At 30.6% G+C, this 20,175-nt stretch overlaps 1 protein-coding gene across 7 annotated transcripts; it reads left to right on the forward strand.

Moving 5' to 3' along the window:
* On the forward strand, positions 1 to 4,484 carry LOC105115509 (kinetochore protein). Of its 7 annotated transcripts, none has more exons than XM_011012412.1 (14): positions 1 to 66; positions 164 to 194; positions 277 to 344; positions 447 to 486; positions 671 to 726; positions 811 to 939; positions 1,023 to 1,233; positions 2,133 to 2,461; positions 2,541 to 2,669; positions 2,747 to 2,880; positions 2,995 to 3,092; positions 3,244 to 3,335; positions 3,722 to 3,852; positions 4,166 to 4,484. In XM_011012412.1, the coding sequence occupies exons 1-14, from the start codon at positions 43 to 45 to the stop codon at positions 4,236 to 4,238; spliced, it is 1,545 nt and encodes a 514-aa protein (XP_011010714.1). In that variant the 5' UTR covers positions 1 to 42; the 3' UTR covers positions 4,239 to 4,484. The 7 variants fall into 7 exon arrangements, with proteins under 7 accessions (XP_011010714.1, XP_011010717.1, XP_011010716.1 ...); XM_011012415.1 differs by having other exon boundaries at positions 4,170 to 4,484; XM_011012414.1 differs by having other exon boundaries at positions 2,759 to 2,880.
* The last annotated feature ends 15,691 nt before the right edge of the window (positions 4,485 to 20,175 follow it).

The following is a 20,175-nucleotide window of genomic DNA, read 5'->3' on the forward strand; positions in this document are numbered from 1 at the left end:
AAATAAGGTTCACTTGTCGGTTGTTAATTGGCCACCCTGAAAATGTGGCGGCAAAATTCTTTCCCGGTAGCGGCAAGAGACTCTCTGAAGTTCTTCGCACGTTCTATTTTCTGTTTTAGCGAGTAATATTTTGCCTTTCGATAATTTTTCTTTTTTTTTTCAGGGAAAATGGGATTCTGATCATAGCATTTCTGGTAATTTCAGACATTTGCAAAATTAAATCTAGTTATATTTTTTAGGGTTTTTTATTGATTTTATTTGGCCACAATTTAACAGACGAGGAAGATTTTGACGGAGATTTGAGAGAAAATTGTGTTTCTTTGACTGGAAATACACTGAAAGAGGTTACTTTATTTACTTCCCTTTTTAACTACTGCAATGAGTGCAAGTTTTACTCTTAAATCAGTGATCAAGTTCTTATCATTTCTTTTATAAAAAAAAAATAGGAAGGATGGGAACTTCAGTCACGACTGGATATCCTTCGAGGTATCTTTTCAATTTTTGCATATTATTTCTAAGAACATGACGTGCTGACATTGTATTTTTTTTTTTTGTAAATTTCTCGTGCAATGTGTTAGATTAGAAAAGCTAGTTAGTTACTGCTCGCTATCTCTGATGATTTTGAATACTTTTTTTTTTTTTTTCATGATTACTCTGCCCGTGCATGCAGTTATGAATGCGCAAAGTTGTGGAAATAGAATTAGCAATTTAGCGCGTGAGGCATGTGTAATGAGATATCCTTTGTAGCTCTCCTTTTCTAGTCTGTTTGGAATATATTAAAAACTAATGCGATGGTGTTGCCATGATCAGAAGCAAACAAGTTTCAAAATCGACGATGAGCTCGAGATGCCTGATTTCCCTAATGAGGGTACTTTCTTTTTCTCCCCTAGAAAAGGATCTGCACATAACTCTAAAGATGAAGTCGATTGTGATGACGAGGTACTTTGTGCATTTCTTCGCACTACTCCTTCCTTTTTTTAGTGGTCATCATCATCATTATTTTGTGAAATATGCTGGAACAGGATAAACATGCATTGTTGGAATATTCAGTTATGTCCAGTGACACAAAGTCTGATAAAGGTAATAATAATCTTCGAGGTTTTGGAAGGGAGAAGCAAGCTGAAGCATGCACATGGTCCCTGGTGAATAAAGAGGCTGAGACACTAATCAATTTGAATGAGAACTCACTCTCTTCCCATTCTGCTTATTATAAAGGAAACAAATCTCATAAAGGTATTCTCTCATTCGAAGTAGTGCTGTATCTACATCTCTCTTGAGATTGGTGGAGTGCCTTCTTATTCAAAAAGTATAGGTGAATTCAGCCCTTCTATATTTGTTTGTGTTGGGAGACAGACCGAAGACATGGATTGGCAATGAACCAAACTAAGAAATGAACAAAAGCCTACGTAGAATAAACAATATGCGTGGTTTGACCTTTGACATATATTCACATGAAACTGTAAATAAAGTACCAATTACACCTCTCACTGAACTTTCCTATTTGGGTTTCTCGCACTCAGCAACCATTATTGAACATCATAGGAAAATGCTAGACCTACAAACACTTGATACCAAACTTGCACAAGAAGTGACTCGGCATGCAGCCCAACCATGTTCTATCTGCTATTGCTGGGTGATGGAAATAAGATGGAGAACCCAACCATGACATTAGTGAGACATGGCTGGGACAAGGAAAAAAGTTGAAGTTCAGAGACAGTTTTTCATTGAGTTGACTCAATTAACTCGCGCATCAATTTTAGCTCTGCTTTTCTTTTCAGAACCCTCACTTTTGTGGCTAGCCATCCTGACAAGCCAGCTCAGCTTGTAAGGAAAGTTTCTAAGCATTATTCATGAGTATAGCAGCAATCTGTAGGAAATTCCCAGCTTGTGCATGTTGAGTTGCTAAGGAAGATAACTACTTGCTTACAAACCTTGAGTATGCTGCATCATGTATGCTTGAGTTACGGACTAGATCTGTTTTTCTTTTTTGTTTTATTTCTAATTGGTGAGCTGGAGCTGTATTGTTTAACTTAATTTTCTGGCAGCCAAGTTGTTCAGTCTGCTGCTTTATTTGGCTTTGTACAAGGATGATGCCTTAGTTCCTCAAACGTGAGTACCTTCATGACCTGCAGGTATCAGAGGCAAAGCCAAGCCAAAATTTGCTTTCCATTTTCAGTCACACAAAGATGGACTTTATCAACCTTTTATTTCTAAAGATAAAAATCCCATCACATTCAAGGTTGATGATAGGCCTGAAAGATCGGAAACAATTGAGAATAAAAATCCTGAAAATTTAAGTCCTGTGTTTCATGAGGAATTTTTTGGAGAAAATGTGAACCTGTCAGAGATTGAGCCTGTGGAAGCTGAAGCTCTTGGCAATGGCTTTTTTGACCATTCAATGGCTGAAATTTTGGATGGCCTTCAGGATAAGAAAATTCAGCCAAGGGGAAATTCTAAATGGGTTAGCATTCTTCTCTGAACTGTAAATTTGCTTTCATATACAGTTCTCTTTTCTGAGTTTGATCAAGTATATACTGCAGTTTAGCAGAACAAAATCAAGAAGGGGACAGATAGTCATGAAGAGAAGTATGTCTTTATTGGGAGATAGAATCATTGATGATGAAGACCAACCTGAGCTGATGGCTAATGGATCATCTAGTGATGACGAGGTATTACTTGGTTGTCACTAGTTTATGATGGTTCGTGTTAAAATCATCAATGGCATCTGTACATTTGAACTTCACAGACCAATCATCAGAACATAAACCTTGCTGACCTGGAGATGAAGAAGCGAACTATCGCTGATCGCTTTCAGGAAGCTTTAGCTGCTACCTCTGTGAGTGATGAAGGGGTCATTTCTGCAGCAGCTAAACCATCAGGGTAAAGAATAGAACTAGTTTCTTTCTGTTACTAGGCATGCTTTTGGTGATTGATTAAGTGAAGTCTAATAGCAGTTCTAAATCAAGTATACTTCTTCTCCGCCAAATTCTGCAGTATTGGTTTGTTTGGGAAGTTGCAGCAGGTCACACAGACTGAAAGGGAAAGAGATTCTGAGTTTCTGAAAAAGCTACAGATGGAAGCAAACCCAAATAGTAAAAGCCTTATGATCATACACTCCTTTCATTTATAAAGCATTTCTTTAAAGTGGCTTGCATAAAACACTTTTATATGGACAAATGATATAAAGAGGCTTGTTATTTGTCCATGTATCCACCACTAATCTTTGGCACTTGTGTGATACAGGTGAACCATACTCCATAGTTGTAAAGATCCTGTCCAGATGCTTTGATGCAAAGCTGATAGTTTGTCATTGCACTTTTGGTGAGAATATAAAGGTTGTGTTAAATTTCAGACCATGTTTCATATGGATTATTTCAACTACTTCAGACCTAGATGGTAGTGAAAATGTATGAACAGGCTTGATGTTGTTAAATACCAAGTTGCTTGTTGATGTTATCTTTTCTTTTGGAAGTTTTGGTGCTGAGTGCAAATTTCTCATCAACACCATGTGGATCATTCAATCTGAACTGAGTCTGACTATTGTGGTGTCCAAATCATCTTCTAATCCTTAAATTCTCTCTTTATCTCTGCACCCCAGTTTGAAATACTGACACCAATCACAGAGCAATATGTGTTTCTAACATCAAATCTCTACCCAAGCTTGCTCACATGTTTATGCTTCTGCAAAATGAAAACAAAAGGTGCATATCTATTTCTGCAGGATTCCCAGTCACCAGAGGACTCCAAAACATTTGTTGATAGAGGAAGGACTAGAACGGTTATTTTTAGTCCAAGAGTTTGCAGCAATGTTGACCTTGATTTAGGGAACTTGATTTGTATTTACCCTCCCTGGTATGTACATATCTTTTACTGAGACAACAACTCTGATTTATTTCATTTGCTGAATCTTAGCTGCTCAGAGAATGAACTAAATTTCCCTTACATAGAATCTGTTGGAAACTCTACTGCATAAGTGCTCTAGATGGAGATTGCAATTGCAATTGAATTGATGTGATTTTTATGCATTTTGGGTTTGGGTGCATGTGCTGTTTAATTGACATGGTTTGTCTCCCTTTTAATCTTTTCTTTTCCTTTGTTTCTTACTTTGGTAAATATTCATTCCATTTTCAATCAATGATTTTGATGGTTGAACTGTTGTGGACAGGAAGGAGGTTCAAGTAATTGGGAGTGATGAATTTGTTATTCTAACAACATATTTCTCCCACGTTTCAGCGTGATCTGTTCAGGCTCAGGGAGCAGGAGATGAGTATCTGTATTACTCTCGTGGTAGAATAACCTGTTTGGTTGCACTTTTGTATGCATTCATGCTCTTCATCCAACTGACTAGGAGGAGGAATACATATGGTGCTAACCCAATTTTTTATCCTCATTTTTGTTCCTTTAATTGATGCATAAGATACCTGTGCAAGTTGGCTCTTGATGTTTAGAAATCTATTCAGATAAATACCCTTCCCAAATTTTGTCGAGCCATTTTTTCCTTGTTTTTTCCTCCATTAGTCCTTGGCTTTTCAGGCCATTCTTTCCTTTTCCGTTCTTTTTCCTTCAATTGTTTTGGTGAAGTGGATCTTTTTCTTCTTTTTTTTTAATCTTAGAAACAATGGTGGTGTCTGGCACTGTTAAAGTGTAGGCACGGCGATCATATATCGCCACTTCATTTGGTGAGAAAGTTATTCCAGACTTCTATTGTTAGAACTTTGAATTGGAATTTGCCACCTCGAGGTAGCTTATCCATGTTATACGCGTATTGTGAAATAGTTTAGTTTCTATTTTGGCTATTAAAGATTTAATAGTTATTGCTCCCTTGGTAGATAGAAAAAAGAATTTTTTTACTGCTCAAACTATAGATCATTTTCTGAGCAATTAATGTTCTATTTTCCTAAGTAGCTTTGTGAGAATAAGTTCTTTCACCTGATCTTAGCAACTTTCTGGCTTCTTTGCTATTCAAGTCTTTTTTTTAAAAAAAAAAGTTCTGAATATAGAATGGAGTATATTGTGCAATATCATCTAAAACAATGCAAAGAAAGCTGTGTTAAATCACCCTACAGGCCGTCCCAGATCATATGATACGGCTAAGTGGGCAATGAATGCGTTGATTTAAATATGATAGCTCAGAGCATTGACTTCACTCTCAACGAGGCAAAAAAAGGTTCCTCCCTGCAAAACCCTAACCTATATCAATAATTATAATTTAGCTTGTTGATAGGAGTGTTGGGTGGGTTATTGATAGGACGGGTGACTGAGGGGCAGATTCCGTACATGTGTTTTAAAATATGGTAAAACCCAGTGACTGAGGGGCAGCTTCCGTACATGTGTTTTAAAATATGGTAAAAATCAGATATAATTTAATTATGCATAAATTTTATTTATAAAATCTAGTTTTTTTTTTCTTTTTAATATATTTTTTTGAGTTTCATACACAAATTTTAGTCTTTACCACATTCTTAAAAGCATTAAGGGATTTTTTGAAATTATGATAATGGTTACTATTTAAAATATTTTTTATTTAGAAATATTTCAAAATAATATTGTTTTATTTTAAAAAAATTATTTTTAATATTAAAATATTAAAATGACCTACACTAAAAAAAATATTAATTTTTTGATAAGCCATGTTTTATTAATATTAGTAGACATCCCTTCCAATTTATTGGGTATTATAGCTAGTAGCAGAAGCAAAGGGGGCAAACATGCCCGGGACTTCTCTCAACACATTTTAATTTTAATTTAATTTTAATTTGAATTTGTTTTCATTACTGGATAATGAAGTATAAGGAGTTATATTTTTTATTTTAAAAAGATGGGTTTTAAATTAAGTGTGAATTTATTTTAATTTCTTTTGAATTTATTCTTGACTTACCTGGAAAGAAAACAATATAAAAGTATTATTTTGTTAAAAGAAAAATCACCAATTTACCCTAATATTAGTCTTATAGCCGATCAAAAACATAAATAAAAACATAAATTGCGAGTAAAATGTTTTTATAATAAAATTAAAATAGGGTAACTAATTAATTTATTTTTCATTAAATAAAACAAGAAACAAAATGAAAAATGAATTCATTTAAATTTAAAATCTATTTTTGTTTTGTTTTAAGATGTTTTTTAATAATTTAATGAGACTTTTTTTTATGCTAATGAGGTTTTTTTTATAATTCTTTGTTTTCATTACTGGATGATGAAGTATAAGGAGTTATATTTTTTATTTTAAAGAGATGGGTTTTAAATTAAGTGTGAATTTATTTTAATTTCTTTTGAATTTATTCTTGACTTACCTGGAAAGAAAACAATATAAAAGTATTATTTTGTTAAAAGAAAAATCACCAATTTACCCTAATATTAGTCTTATAGCCGATCAAAAACATAAATAAAAACATAAATTGCGAGTAAAATGTTTTTATAATAAAATTAAAATAAAGTAACTAATTAATTTATTTTTCATCAAATAAAACAAGAAGCAAAATGAAAAATGAGGTCATTTAAATTTAAAATCTGTTTTAAGATGTTTATTAATAATTTAATGAGACTTTTTTTTATGCTAATGAGGTTTTTTTTATAATTCTTTGTTTTCATTACTGGATGATGAAGTATAAGGAGTTATATTTTTTATTTTAAAGAGATGGGTTTTAAATTAAGTGTGAATTTACTTTTAATTTCTTTTGAATTTATTCTTGACTTATGTGGAAAGAAAACAATATAAAAGTATTATTTTGTGAAATGAAAAAACAGAGCCATCAATTTACCCTAATATAAATTCTTTACCCTAATATAAGTTCTACAGCTAATCAAAAACTTAAATAAAAACATAAATCATAAGCAAAATGTTTCTACAATAAAATTCAAGTAGAGTAACCAATTAGTTTATTTTTCATCAAATAAAACAAAGTAACTTCAATTTAAAATCTATTTTTGCTTTGTTTTGAGATGTTTACTAATAATTTGATGAGGTTTTTTTGTTATATTAATGAGGTTTGTTTTATAATTCTTTCATTTTTGCTCTTTTTTTTTTCTCAGATCTGCTAGTTCTACCAATTATTTTTTGAATTTTTATTATATTGATTTTTTTTAATTAATTAGATATATTTTATTTGTTTATTTTGATTATGCTTGGATTTTTTTTATGTTTTTTTAGCAGAGCCGTCAAAATTATTAATTTTTTCTTACGATATTTGTTTTAATTTTAGGTTAAACTATGAACAAAATAAGAAGAATTGATTTAAAAAAAAATATTGATAACTCACAGCCAATATTTTTTATTTTAAAAAGATGGGTTTTAAATTAAGTGTGAATTTATTTTAATTTCTTTTGAATTTATTCTTGACTTACCTGGAAAGAAAACAATATAAAAGTATTATTTTGTTAAAAGAAAAATCACCAATTTACCCTAATATTAGTCTTATAGCCGATCAAAAACATAAATAAAAACATAAATTGCGAGTAAAATGTTTTTATAATAAAATTAAAATAGGGTAACTAATTAATTTATTTTTCATTAAATAAAACAAGAAACAAAATGAAAAATGAATTCATTTAAATTTAAAATCTATTTTTGTTTTGTTTTAAGATGTTTTTTAATAATTTAATGAGACTTTTTTTTATGCTAATGAGGTTTTTTTTATAATTCTTTGTTTTCATTACTGGATGATGAAGTATAAGGAGTTATATTTTTTATTTTAAAGAGATGGGTTTTAAATTAAGTGTGAATTTACTTTTAATTTCTTTTGAATTTATTCTTGACTTATGTGGAAAGAAAACAATATAAAAGTATTATTTTGTGAAATGAAAAAACAGAGCCATCAATTTACCCTAACATAAATTCTCTATCCTAATATAAATTCTACAGCTAATCAAAAACATAAATAAAAACATAAATCATAAGCAAAATGTTTCTACAATAAAATTCAAGTAGAGTAACCAATTAGTTTATTTTTCATCAAATAAAACAAAGTAACTTAAATTTAAAATCTATTTTTGTTTTGTTTCGAGATGTTTGCTAATAATTTGATGAGGTTTTTTTGTTATATTAATGAGGTTTGTTTTATAATTCTTTCATTTTTGCTCTTTTTGTTTTCTTAGATCTGCTAGTTCTACCAATTATTTTTTGAATTTTTATTATATTGATTTTTTTTAATTAATTAGATATATTTTATTTGTTTATTTTGATTATGCTTGGATTTTTTTTATGTTTTTTTAGCAGAGCCGTCAAAATTATTAATTTTTTCTTACGATATTTGTTTTAATTTTAGGTTAAACTATGAACAAAATAAGAAGAATTGATTTAAAAAAAAAAATATTGATAACTCACAGCCTACCGAACGAGCTTTTTTCAGTGATGAAAATTGTTAAAATAAGACTTCGTAATTGTATAGAGAATGATTTTCTTGCAAATTATTTGATTGTCTATATAGAAAAAAAAAAGTGTTGAAAAATTTACAATTAATATGATAATCGATGATTTTTATTCTATGAAAGAACGACAAGCACAATTAAAATAAAATATATTGACACAACGAAAAGATTAATGTCTTCTCCCAAGTGCAGGAGTGTCGAAGTAATAAATAACCCGGCAAAACCAGGGTCGAACCACAAGGAGGTTAAATGTATAAATTATAAATAATAACAACAACAACAACAACAACAACAACAACAACAACAATAACAAGAACAATAATAATAGCAATAATAATAATAATAGTACTAGTACTAGTAGTAGTAGTAGTAGTAGTAATAATAAATAAAAAAAGAAGAAAATGAGAACTTTGAGATGGAATATTAATGTAAGGATTAAACAATGAAAATAACAAATGTAAAGGTTAGAGGTTCCACTAATGGTATGTCAAACAAGTATAGTATAAACTCTTATTATTCAATTGGAAACCACACACAAAGGAGGTTCCAATCAGATTATAGATTGTTAACATGATTAAATTAGTCATCTTATTCGATTAATGCTAATACTTGTAAATCTCGTCAAGTATTCATGATTATAACTTATGTTAACAACAAATCAAGTTCCTTTCATAGCTCAAGTGTCGGTTATACCATACAGTATGGGCTATGAAAGTGCCAAGCATTTGTTGTACCAAGTGTTATACAAAATAAATCAAGATTAGTCATTTAACAAGCAAAGTATTAAAAAGTGAACAAGATAACAAATACAAAACATGTTAGTATCAAACATTAAAGTCCATATTAAGTTTACACTATACTTATTCTTACACCATTAGTGTAACCTTTTCACCTTGACATAATAAACTTAGCTAGACATAATGAAAGAAAGAAAAATAGATAAACAAAATAAGAACATAAAAGTTAACTAAGTAAAGGAAAGGAAATGAAAGGCATAAACTTAATATTAATGAAAACAAAGCATAAAAAATACAAAGAGAGAAAGGAAGAGCATGATCTTGATCTGAAAACCAAGATGCCTAAATGCATGGCAAATGCCTCCTTTTATAGGCCAAAAATGGGAACTATTGATTTGATGACTAATTGATAAGTGGGTGGCCAACTTTTGACTTGGTGACAATCCTTATCTTCTCTTGTCTGCCCAAAACGTCATTGATAACGTCAAAACTGGAGCCAGTTGCAAACATGAAAGTTGTAGGCAATTGTCTCAGCTTTCTTGTGTAAAAAATTCAGCTCATTTGGACTTCTAGAACTCCAGATATGGCCAAAATACCGAACAGTGCTCGGGCTGGAAGACAGATTCGGGCTTCTTTGTTGTTGCTACAATTTGGACTTGATAATGGCCTTTTTAGATCTTGGGCTCCATATGAAAGTTGTAGGCCTATGTCTTACCTTTCCATCCATATAAATTGGACCTAAATCTGAGATATATAGCTCTAGATATGACCCAATTACCGAACAGTGTTCCAGTTTGGATTGCACCGACATCTCTTTTCTAAGTTTGGCCATCTCTTTATCCTTGCAATTTAAGTTCTTAAAGTCATCAATCAATCCTTTCATTTATGTGATAGACCTGCATTAAAAATAGACATTTACCACAAATTAAAGGTATCTTATATTATTAGATACATTATTATAAAACATATTTTAGTTAAGGAGTTATTGATACTTCAAGTGCAAAATGATGATATAAAACCATGATAAAAATGCACTTTTAAGTACTAATCACACCCCCCAACCAGCTTATTACTAGTCCCTAGTAATCAAAGCGTAAAATAGAAAAACAATTTGCAAATTCCACAAAGCAAGGTATTCATCATTTAACTTCCATTAATCTATCCAGATAAACAAACTCTCATTAAATTTATATATCTGCTCAATACCTCTTAACAAGATATTAATAAACCTTTCTTTTGTGCTCAATGTATCAACACATAATTATGGGGCTTTTCTTGGAAGAAAACAAAATTTTTGTTCTAATGTTTAAGGTTAACTTCCTTGGGTTGGGATTACTATTTTTGTCTTTTTTTTTTTTAACTCTATATACATATACTTTAAAAACATCATGCATCTTTAACCCATGTAACGAGCTTTCAGCTAATGACTCCCAGACCAGTTGGTCTTAGGGCATTAGGTGTTAAGACACCCCTACGAGCTTAGTAACTCGGGTCGCAGATACTGATATGTAGATAGTGCAATGTTTGATTCCCTTAAGCTTTTCTCCTCAACCCATGTAACAAGCGTTGGGCCAATAGCTCCCAAGTCAGTTGACTTTAGGGTATTAGGTGTTAAAACACCCCTTCGGACTTAATTGCTTAGGTTAGGGAGGCTACGAAACCAAACTTATCTACATTTTTATTATCATCATTTTTTTTTCTTCTTTTTTTTCTTTTTTTTTTCTTTCTTTTTTTTCATGTTTTTTTTTTAATTATATACAATCCCTTTCCCTTAGTTGTTACCTTTAACAAAAGAACATAAATAATGTAATAATCCAATATGCAACCCACAATCATATGTTAAAGTGTGTGTGTGTAAATTAAGGTTTAAGAATACATGTTAAATAAGTATATGAGCAGAATTAAGTGGTAACAATACGAGAGTTTGTAAACCTGAATATTTCAGGAAGTATTATAATAGACCTTGTTAAGAATGGTTACTAAGATGCGTCTCAAGAGTCACTTTAACAAAAGAACTCCTTTACTCTGCCATCCTAGTAACAACAATTATGCACATGCTTTATGAAATGAAAAACAATTTTTTTTTATCAACTACTACCCTCTCCCCCCAACCAAAACGAGACATTGTCCTCAATGTTCTAAGGTAGAAAGATAGAGTATAAAAGATATCACCTGAAATAACGAACACTGACAAAACCTGAAACACACTAAAACAAAAATAAGAAATAACAAAACACAATAATAAAACCAAAAGACACAAAAATTCACAAATGAAGGCTCAAATCCAATCTAAGCTTTTTACGGCTTCCCGTAGATGACCAATTTATGCGACTCATGGAAGGATCAATCACAGGAATGAAAGATTGTAGTTGGTCAATCAACTGTTCAGCAGTAGCAGCAGAGATTATGATTTGTCGTGCAGAAGATGTTAGAAATTCCTGTTCCACAGCATGATCAAGAAAAGACAACAACTTATCATAATAACCATTAACATTTAACAAACCTATGGGTTTATGGTGAATGTGCAATTGAGCCCAAGAGGAAATATGAAAGATCTCTTCCAATGTGCCTAGACCACCTGGTAAAGCAATGAAAGCATCAGCATGGTTAAACATTGCATTCATTCGAGCCGACATTGTGGAGACCTGAAGTTCCTCTCCAATTGTTTTTCCAATGATGTCCCCTTGTGCCAAAGCTTCAGGGACGACCCCCAAAACTTGACTACCTCCTAAAAATGCAGCTATTGACACACCTCCCATTAACCCAAGACTGCCTCCCCCATACACTAAATGAATCTTTCTCTCAGCTAGCACCTAACCAAGATGATTTGCTGATTCTAAAAACTCCTTTTCTTTCCCAGGACTAGATCCACCGAAAACACAAATATTTCTTATTTGATGACCTGAGGAACTTGCCATTTCTACACACTTCTGTATTTGTTAAATGTATGGGTTGAGTAGAAATGAAAGGAAGGAAAAGAGGGTTTTATAGATGAGAAATTAGAAAGGCAATCATAACATCTATATGTAGGCCAGCTAGAGTCTCACACACTCTCTCTCTCTTTTTATTTATTTATTTACTTTTGAAAAAAAACATGTGTATGTACAGGTAGTTGTGATTGTGGCTCACATCTTCCCTTGGTTTTACGTCCAAGAACGGCTTAAACGCCCTCTATGGGTCGGGGATAGGCTTCCCATCCAGTTTTCTTAAAAACTGGCAAACAGGGTCTTTTTTAGTCAGATTCCCAAGACTAAGTCGATCATGTTCTTTATGAAATAGTGGCCATAAATCATGAATTGCACGATGCACATCTCCACTAGGATGCGTCTCAAGAGTCAATAGAAGATTATCTAAAGACTCCTTACTCAGGCCATCCTTAATGAATTGTATTTTATCTTCACGGTTTATAGATACCATTCCTAAAGAACGACATTGTGTATTACAAGTCCATCTAGCACATCGATGACAGACTTCTAGTCGTTTTGCACGACGTTTCTTTGCAAAAGTGCTTTTACCTGTTCCAGGCATGTGTGAAATAAAGAAATTAGAGGACTCACCTGATAATCGGACCTTTGCTTCAATCAACCAACGAATATCTTCAGGAATTCCATGATTCATTAACAATCTCAATCTTGCACATCTAGCACGGTAAATTTTTGTAATCGCATTCTGAGGCAGAGCGGGAAAATACTTTTTCAATTTTTCAAGATTAGTGTCCATTTTCAAATGAGAATTAGAAGAGAGATTCAAAGAATTGCACAAATATATACACAAATATCAGTTATTGTGGGAAACTGAAAGAACCGACTTAAGTCACGGAGTACCGTTATCCGCCATTTGACCGGGGTGAGAGAAACTAGCAAAAATCACTCAAAAAGAAACACAAAAACAATGTGAGAAAAACAAAATAATCAACCTTTATCTACAAGATCATTCAAACCAGCTGATTCATTTTCACTAGGAAAATTATCAAAGTAAGCTTTCAAACGATGTCCATTTTCCTTAAAATCATTGTCATTCATTGAATTCTCAATATCACAGGCCCCATAAGGATTGGTCCATCTTAATCTTAGCTCTTTAGGGAATGCATAGAGTTGAGAATCATAAAACAAAACTTTTTGACCAGTGTCAATTTTTTGACAATTTTCACAAGTTTTGCAGAATGCATGTGTGTCCTTGAACATGGTGGGCCAATAAAATCCATTTTGAAAGATTTTTGCAGCAGTCTTTTTTGACGAGAAATAACTTCCACATGCTTCAGAATGACAAAGTTTAATGACACTACTTACCTCATTGTCGGGAATGAATCTTTGAAATATTTGATCAGGACAATATTTGAATAAGTTAGGGTCATCACAATAAAAGCTCTTCACTTCGTTCAAAAACTTTTCTTTGTCTTGGGTACTCCAATCAGCTAGCAAATCTCCTAAAGCAAGAAAATTAATATTTTTATCATACCAAGGCATTGAACTAAGAGAAAGTAAGGATTTGTTAGGAAAGTAATCATCGATTGGTGTGATGTCAGATGTCCCATATAAAATAGACCTAAATCTGAGATCTGTAGCTCCAGATATAACCCAATTACCGAACAATGTTCCGGTTTGGATTGCACCGACATCTCTTTTCTAAGTTTGACCATCTCTTTATCCTTTCAATTTCAGTTCTTAAATTCATCAATCAATCCTTTTATTTATGTGATAGGCCTGCATTAAAAATAGACATTTACCACAAATTATAGGTATCTTATATTATTAGATACATTATTATAAAACATGCTTTAGTTAAGAAGTTATTGATATTTCAAATGCAAAAATAATGACATAAACCTTGATAAAAATACATTTTTAAGGACTAATCATATATAAGAATCATTCTTTATTATTTTTGTTTTATTTTAAAGTTTATCAAACATAAATTATGCTTCGTTTTAACTAATGTTTCTTATATACTTTGTTTGTTTATATATAATAGGTATAAAAACCAACAACATTAAAGTGATAGATATATTATGAAAATGAAATTAACTTCATTGCTTTGACTCAATTTGATATTGCTCCAAACCTTTTACCTTATACAAAGGTTATTATATGTTTGTAGTAAGTTATTTGAATAAAAATAAATTATGCAGGTTTTGTTTTACAACTCATGTATAATAAATTAAAACAAATGTTATATCTTGTTATATTAATTTTGGCCCCTCTTAACATATTATTCTAGCTCCGCCATGCACTTTTAAGTACTAATCAGCTATCAAAACAGATTGATCCTTGAATGAATATTATTCTAGCTCCGCCCCTAATTATAACATGTTCTTATATTATTCTAGCTCCGCCCCTAATTATAGCATGTTCTTTAGCTATCAAAACAGATTGATCCTTGAATAACCTGAAGAATTAGGATAACTCGGGCATACTTGGCGCATGTTGTACACCTCCATGTTACCTAACAACCAAAGTGGGTGTATAGTTGACATATCCGATCAATCCAACTTGAGACACCAATTATTTTTACCCATAACTCATCAAGCAATATGCTACTTTTATTCATGAGGCTTTTCACTTAATTTCTTTTTATGGGATTCCTTGTAATTTTATTTTTCAATTCTCCTTACTCATGTCTTTATATTCTTTTCTTTTTTAAATATCTTCAATGATTTTTTTATTAAATTACCAAAAGTTATTAAATATTAACCTCTCGATTTTTATATGGCTAATCAACTTATGTACATTAATTTTTCACAACATCTCATTGATCCCTTGTCAACCCTCTTACAATGGTTGAGTGTTAAAATAGTTTATGCTAGTATTGTCGCAGTGAGATTTATCTGAGTGTTTTTATATGCAACAAAAACTATTGTCGCCTTTAAATAATTATTCCAATAAGGTTTGGAAATAACACCAACTCAAAAATTTCTAAAGCAAGTATTCTGCCTTTTTCTTCAACAAATCTAGAGTCAGTTTTCCTCTTTTCAAATACCTTTTTGATAATCTTTCATTATAAACAAGTAGCACTTTTCTCTAATATTTTATGATCAATCCAGCCAATTCAATTTGCACTTTGTCACATCTTTGGTAGAAGTTGATTTTATATAGATTTTAAGGGAATTTGGTTAGTAAACCATATTCTTTCAAAGTATGATGCATGTTTATATTTTCAAAAGTGAAACACTGATACTTAGGGTTATAAAAATTCATCAAAGCCTTCTTGCTGAATTATATACGGAAACCTTCGTGATTTCTATTATCCTCCCATATTTCTTTAAAAACTCATCTTTGTGGATATTTTTCATATGTGAGATGAGCTTTTTCAAATCATTCCTAGAGCAATTTCCATTTCTGATGGATGATAATTTACAATCATCCAACCTCAGAAAATCCCTTTTGAACAATTATAAAGATTCAAAATCCAACCCTTATTCAACAGAGATCATGTCTTTAATAATGACCATGTTATTAACCCTAAATCCTATAATCCAAGATGCTTTTTAGGGTTAAATATGTCTTAATACAACAATATTTATTTGTAGAGCACACTCCCAACATGCAAGTTTTATGTCCTTTTATGTAAGATATTGAGGTAGACACTATCTAGTCTCAAAAGAGTCTCTTATTGTCTTAGTAATTACTCTTATAAAGGTAATATGAGGGCTTAGTAAGTATTGGATGGTACATATCCTAATTTATGTTAGTCCAAGCACTTAGCAAAAAGTTAGATGGTTTCATAGATTTAAACTCTAATCGAAAGTCATAGGATAAATCGTTGTTCCCACCCAACTTGAAGTTCTATATGTATATATTTCAAAGCAATACATCACAAATAAACTAGTAATGCATGAAAATATTCATGTATATCCAACATACATGCATGAATATGATAAAACATGCTAAAGTGTAAATAAAATAAAATAAAATAAGTCAAATGCAAAAACACACCAAATCATATAAACCAAATAAAACATATAAAGTCTAATCCAATACTGTAAAAAATAGAAGTCCCCAACAAAGTCACTATTTTATCACTAGTGGGCCAATAATAACAGGGGTTAAGGAGTTGCCACCTGGTTATTTAGTTTAGAGTCACTAGAAGACTCGGGTGTATTGTTCTTATTAAAAATTCTAGGATAATGATTAGTTATGGTTAAGGAATATATTAGCACCCTCAATATCCATTACCTAAGGTAAGCTGCAATGTGTGATCTTTATATAGTTTAAAGGTTTTGATGGATTTTTAACTAATGGTCATTCTATAGCTTAGGATAAAGATTTACTCTTATGAATAAATTTGATATTTTGAATTTATTATATGTCATATGTTCAGATAAATTCTTATAGAAATGGTCTATGTAGGTGCCACTTTCCTAAAAAAAGAATGAGTTTTCCACATTTTGTATATTATGATGAAAAATACTCGCAATTAAAATTAGTGAATATCTAACAATAATTTTGAAAATTTTCTAGTCAACTTCTAGTATTTAAATACCAACCTACCTATAGGTCCAATATTTATATCAACATGTTGATAATTAATTTTCATGAATTAGAATTTTTAGGATTATTAAAATCAAACAATTATTTATAAAAAAAGAAAAATTTCTAATATTGTTTTAGAAAAAACCTTTGTTGGTTTTCCTTTGCACTTTGTTTTTGGAATTTATAGCAAGTTTGTAAAATTCATTAAGAATTTAATCAATATTTCAATAACACCAAAACTTTTAATTCTTAAAAATTAATGGTCAACACCCTAGTATAAATGATGGACCTATGGTAGGCTGATATTTAAATATCAGGAGTTTACTAGAAAATTTTTAAAATTATATTTTGATATTCATCAATTTTAATTAAAATTATTTTTCACCATAATATATGAACTATGAAAAACCCTTTCGCCTTTCAAGATAGGTGAACTCTATTAAAGCACGTACACAAATCTTTTCCATAAGAATTTAACTAGGTATACAAACCCATAATAAATTCAACATAGTAGATTTATTCATAAGAGTAAATCTTTATCCCAAGTCATAAACTGATCATTGGTTAAAAACTCATCAAAACATTTAAATCATATCAAGACCACACAACCTTAGGTAAGGTGCGCTAAGAGTGCCAATACCTTTCATAATCACAATCAATCCCTTACACTAGAATTTTTGATAAAATTAATACATTCAGGTCTCCTCATGACTCTAAAGCAAACAACTAGGTGACGACTCTTTGACCTCTGATGTTGCTTGCCCACGTGTGAAATGTATGACAGTCATTATTCATTTTTTTTATTTAAACTTTAAATTTTAAAATCCTTTAGGTTAAAATTCTTCCAATTTCAAATATCTTTTTATTTAAAATCATTTAACAACTCTCCAAACTATTTTGAGTTTTGAAAGGAGACTAAATTTCATTTTTGGTCATTCTTTCCTCCTTCACTTGTCATTTAACCCCCTAATCTTCTTCTTCTTCTTTTTAATTTTTTATTTTTTTTATTTTTTATATTGTTTGAAAATATGTTGAAAATGGGGTCAAGAACAGGTTATGACAACAGAGATATCTAATTAAAACTTTTCATTCCTTTATGTGCTCAACATGCTTACTAATGTTATTAGTTTTACAAAAGGCATTAAACTCGAGAGATGTGTACTCTGCACTCCTATCTGTGTGCAAACAATGAATAAAAGCTCATGTGTTTTTTTCAACAAGGTTTTTATAATTCTTAAAGATAGTAAAAGCTTTAAATTTCTTAGTAAGAAAATATAATCCACACCTCACGACTGTAATCATCAATAAAACTTATAAAATACCCCTTTTTTACTGCTGGAAACAAGTTTGGTGTGTCCGCAGATATCAACATGTACCAACTACATTCTTTGTAATGCTTTCTATAAACTCCTCATTGGAATTGCATCCCCATATTGCTTCCTTACCGTGCAATCAATACATGTTTTGGATGGTGCCTTTAATTATGGTAACCCTATCACCATTTGCTTGTGTTGTAATATTCTTAGACTTTTGTAACTTAAGTGCTCATGTCTATAATATCACAAGTGATTATTGTTTTCAAGAGTTGTTTATAAACAAGTGGAAGCTTTCAATGAAATTCTTGCAAACAATATAAACATCCTATTAACAGACATTGTTGTATATATGATAAGCTTTTTCTTAGGATAATAGACTCACATTACTACATGTTGTATCAAAATAACTACATCTCTTCTTTACATTTATCCAATACTTAATAAATTATTTATCAACTCAGATATATAGAAAACATTAATGATTACATGAGTAACTCTAGCAATTTGCATTCTAATGTTAACTTTTCCCAACACAACCATCTTGGAATTATTCATGAGTTTTATAAATTGCCAAAATTCCTTATCAAGATCCGAGAACCACTGTTTATTTACATATATGATTGCTAATTTTTAAGTTAACGAACCATACATCTTCTCTCCTTGATTGATTAAGCTCTACAAGTGACATCAACATCTCTTTATCTCCTCAAACTCAGCATAATTTGCTTCCTTATCCCATTTAGAATATTCATACTGAAAGTGTCTTAATTGATGACACTTGTAACACTCAACTATAACTTAGTTAAATGCTTGTCTACCTCTTTCTCTACCTTAAAAAACTCCACAACCTTGACTGCTTTCTCTTCCACCATATCTATTATAGTAGGTCACCTATAATTCCTGCTCATCTTCTCCATGCCCATTCATCCTCTACTTATGTACCAATAACTTTCTTTGCAATTCATCAATGGTTAAAGTGTCTAAGTTATTAGACTCTTCAACTGAACATGCAACATAGTTGAATCTTAAAGTCATTAATCTCAATATCTTTTCAATGATTACCACTTATTGCATGTTTTCACCATGAATCTTCATCTTATTTTCTATGATGATTGTTCAAGTGAAGTGCTTATCAACACTCTCACCTTCTTTCATTTGTAGAACCTCAAACTCTTTCTAAAGAGTCTGGAGTTATGCTCCTTTAAATCTTGTGGTATGATGATACTTTTGTTTTATAGAGTCCTAAATGTGTTGGTAGTGTCTCCATTGAGGATGTTCTCTATAATGGTTTAATCGATGGTTTAGAATAAATAATTCTTGACCTTTAAGTCTTTCAACTTCTAGTCTATACTTGATTTTTGTTGTGTTTCAGTAAGTTCCACCTTTTTTGCCACAATAAGAATTCCATTCTCCATTAAACTCTAATACTCATTCAAAAAATTTATTTTTCATAAGTATGGGCCAATAATCATATTAGCCATCATACTCAGGAATTACTGATTGAATAAAATTATTTTTAGTTGTTACATTTTAATTATCTCATTTTATTTTGACCTTTCTTTTTGTTAACTTTCTCTTCTTAAAAAAATACAATGTCTTTTCTCTCATAATCAAATCCCGTAATAGTGCTCTAATACCAAATTATTTTTAACTTTTTCATTATATATTGTTTATAAAAGTATAAAGTAAGATGTTGGGATATTATATAAGCCTTACAAAGAAATAAAATTGAAAGACACAACATATTTTTACATGGTAAATGGTCAAGAAAATAGTGAGATTACTTGTCCTAAATAATATAAATTATTAACTAAATGAAGTTTGACAATTTCAATTGTAACTTTAAAAACCCAAATATTTATATCACACTTTAAGGCGAAGAAATATAATTAATTGTATTATCAATGAATTTATAAAAAGAAAAATAAAAAATAAAAAAATTGAAATTATTTATATATTTAATGAAATTACTTGTATAAAAATCAATAACTTTTTCTATAAAGATAGAAGCAGTTTTTCTTTAAACTAAGATGAATATTTTATTTTATAAAAATGTTTTATATTGTAGTTGAAAATGTATTTAGATGAGTTTTAAAAATATTAAATTAATATTTTTAATATATTAATATAAAAAATAAAAATATTTAAAATTAATTATTTTTAAATAAAAAATACTTTTAAAAAATAATTTACCAAAGCTAAAGCAAGAATCCTCCCAAGCGATGCGTGCACGTAAATAAACGAATCTCCACGAGCAATAAACTAATTAGACGAAACTATCCACAA

Source organism: Populus euphratica, unplaced genomic scaffold (genome assembly GCF_000495115.2).
Source record: "Populus euphratica unplaced genomic scaffold, PopEup_1.0 scaffold720.1, whole genome shotgun sequence".
Lineage (NCBI taxonomy): Eukaryota > Viridiplantae > Streptophyta > Magnoliopsida > Malpighiales > Salicaceae > Populus > Populus euphratica.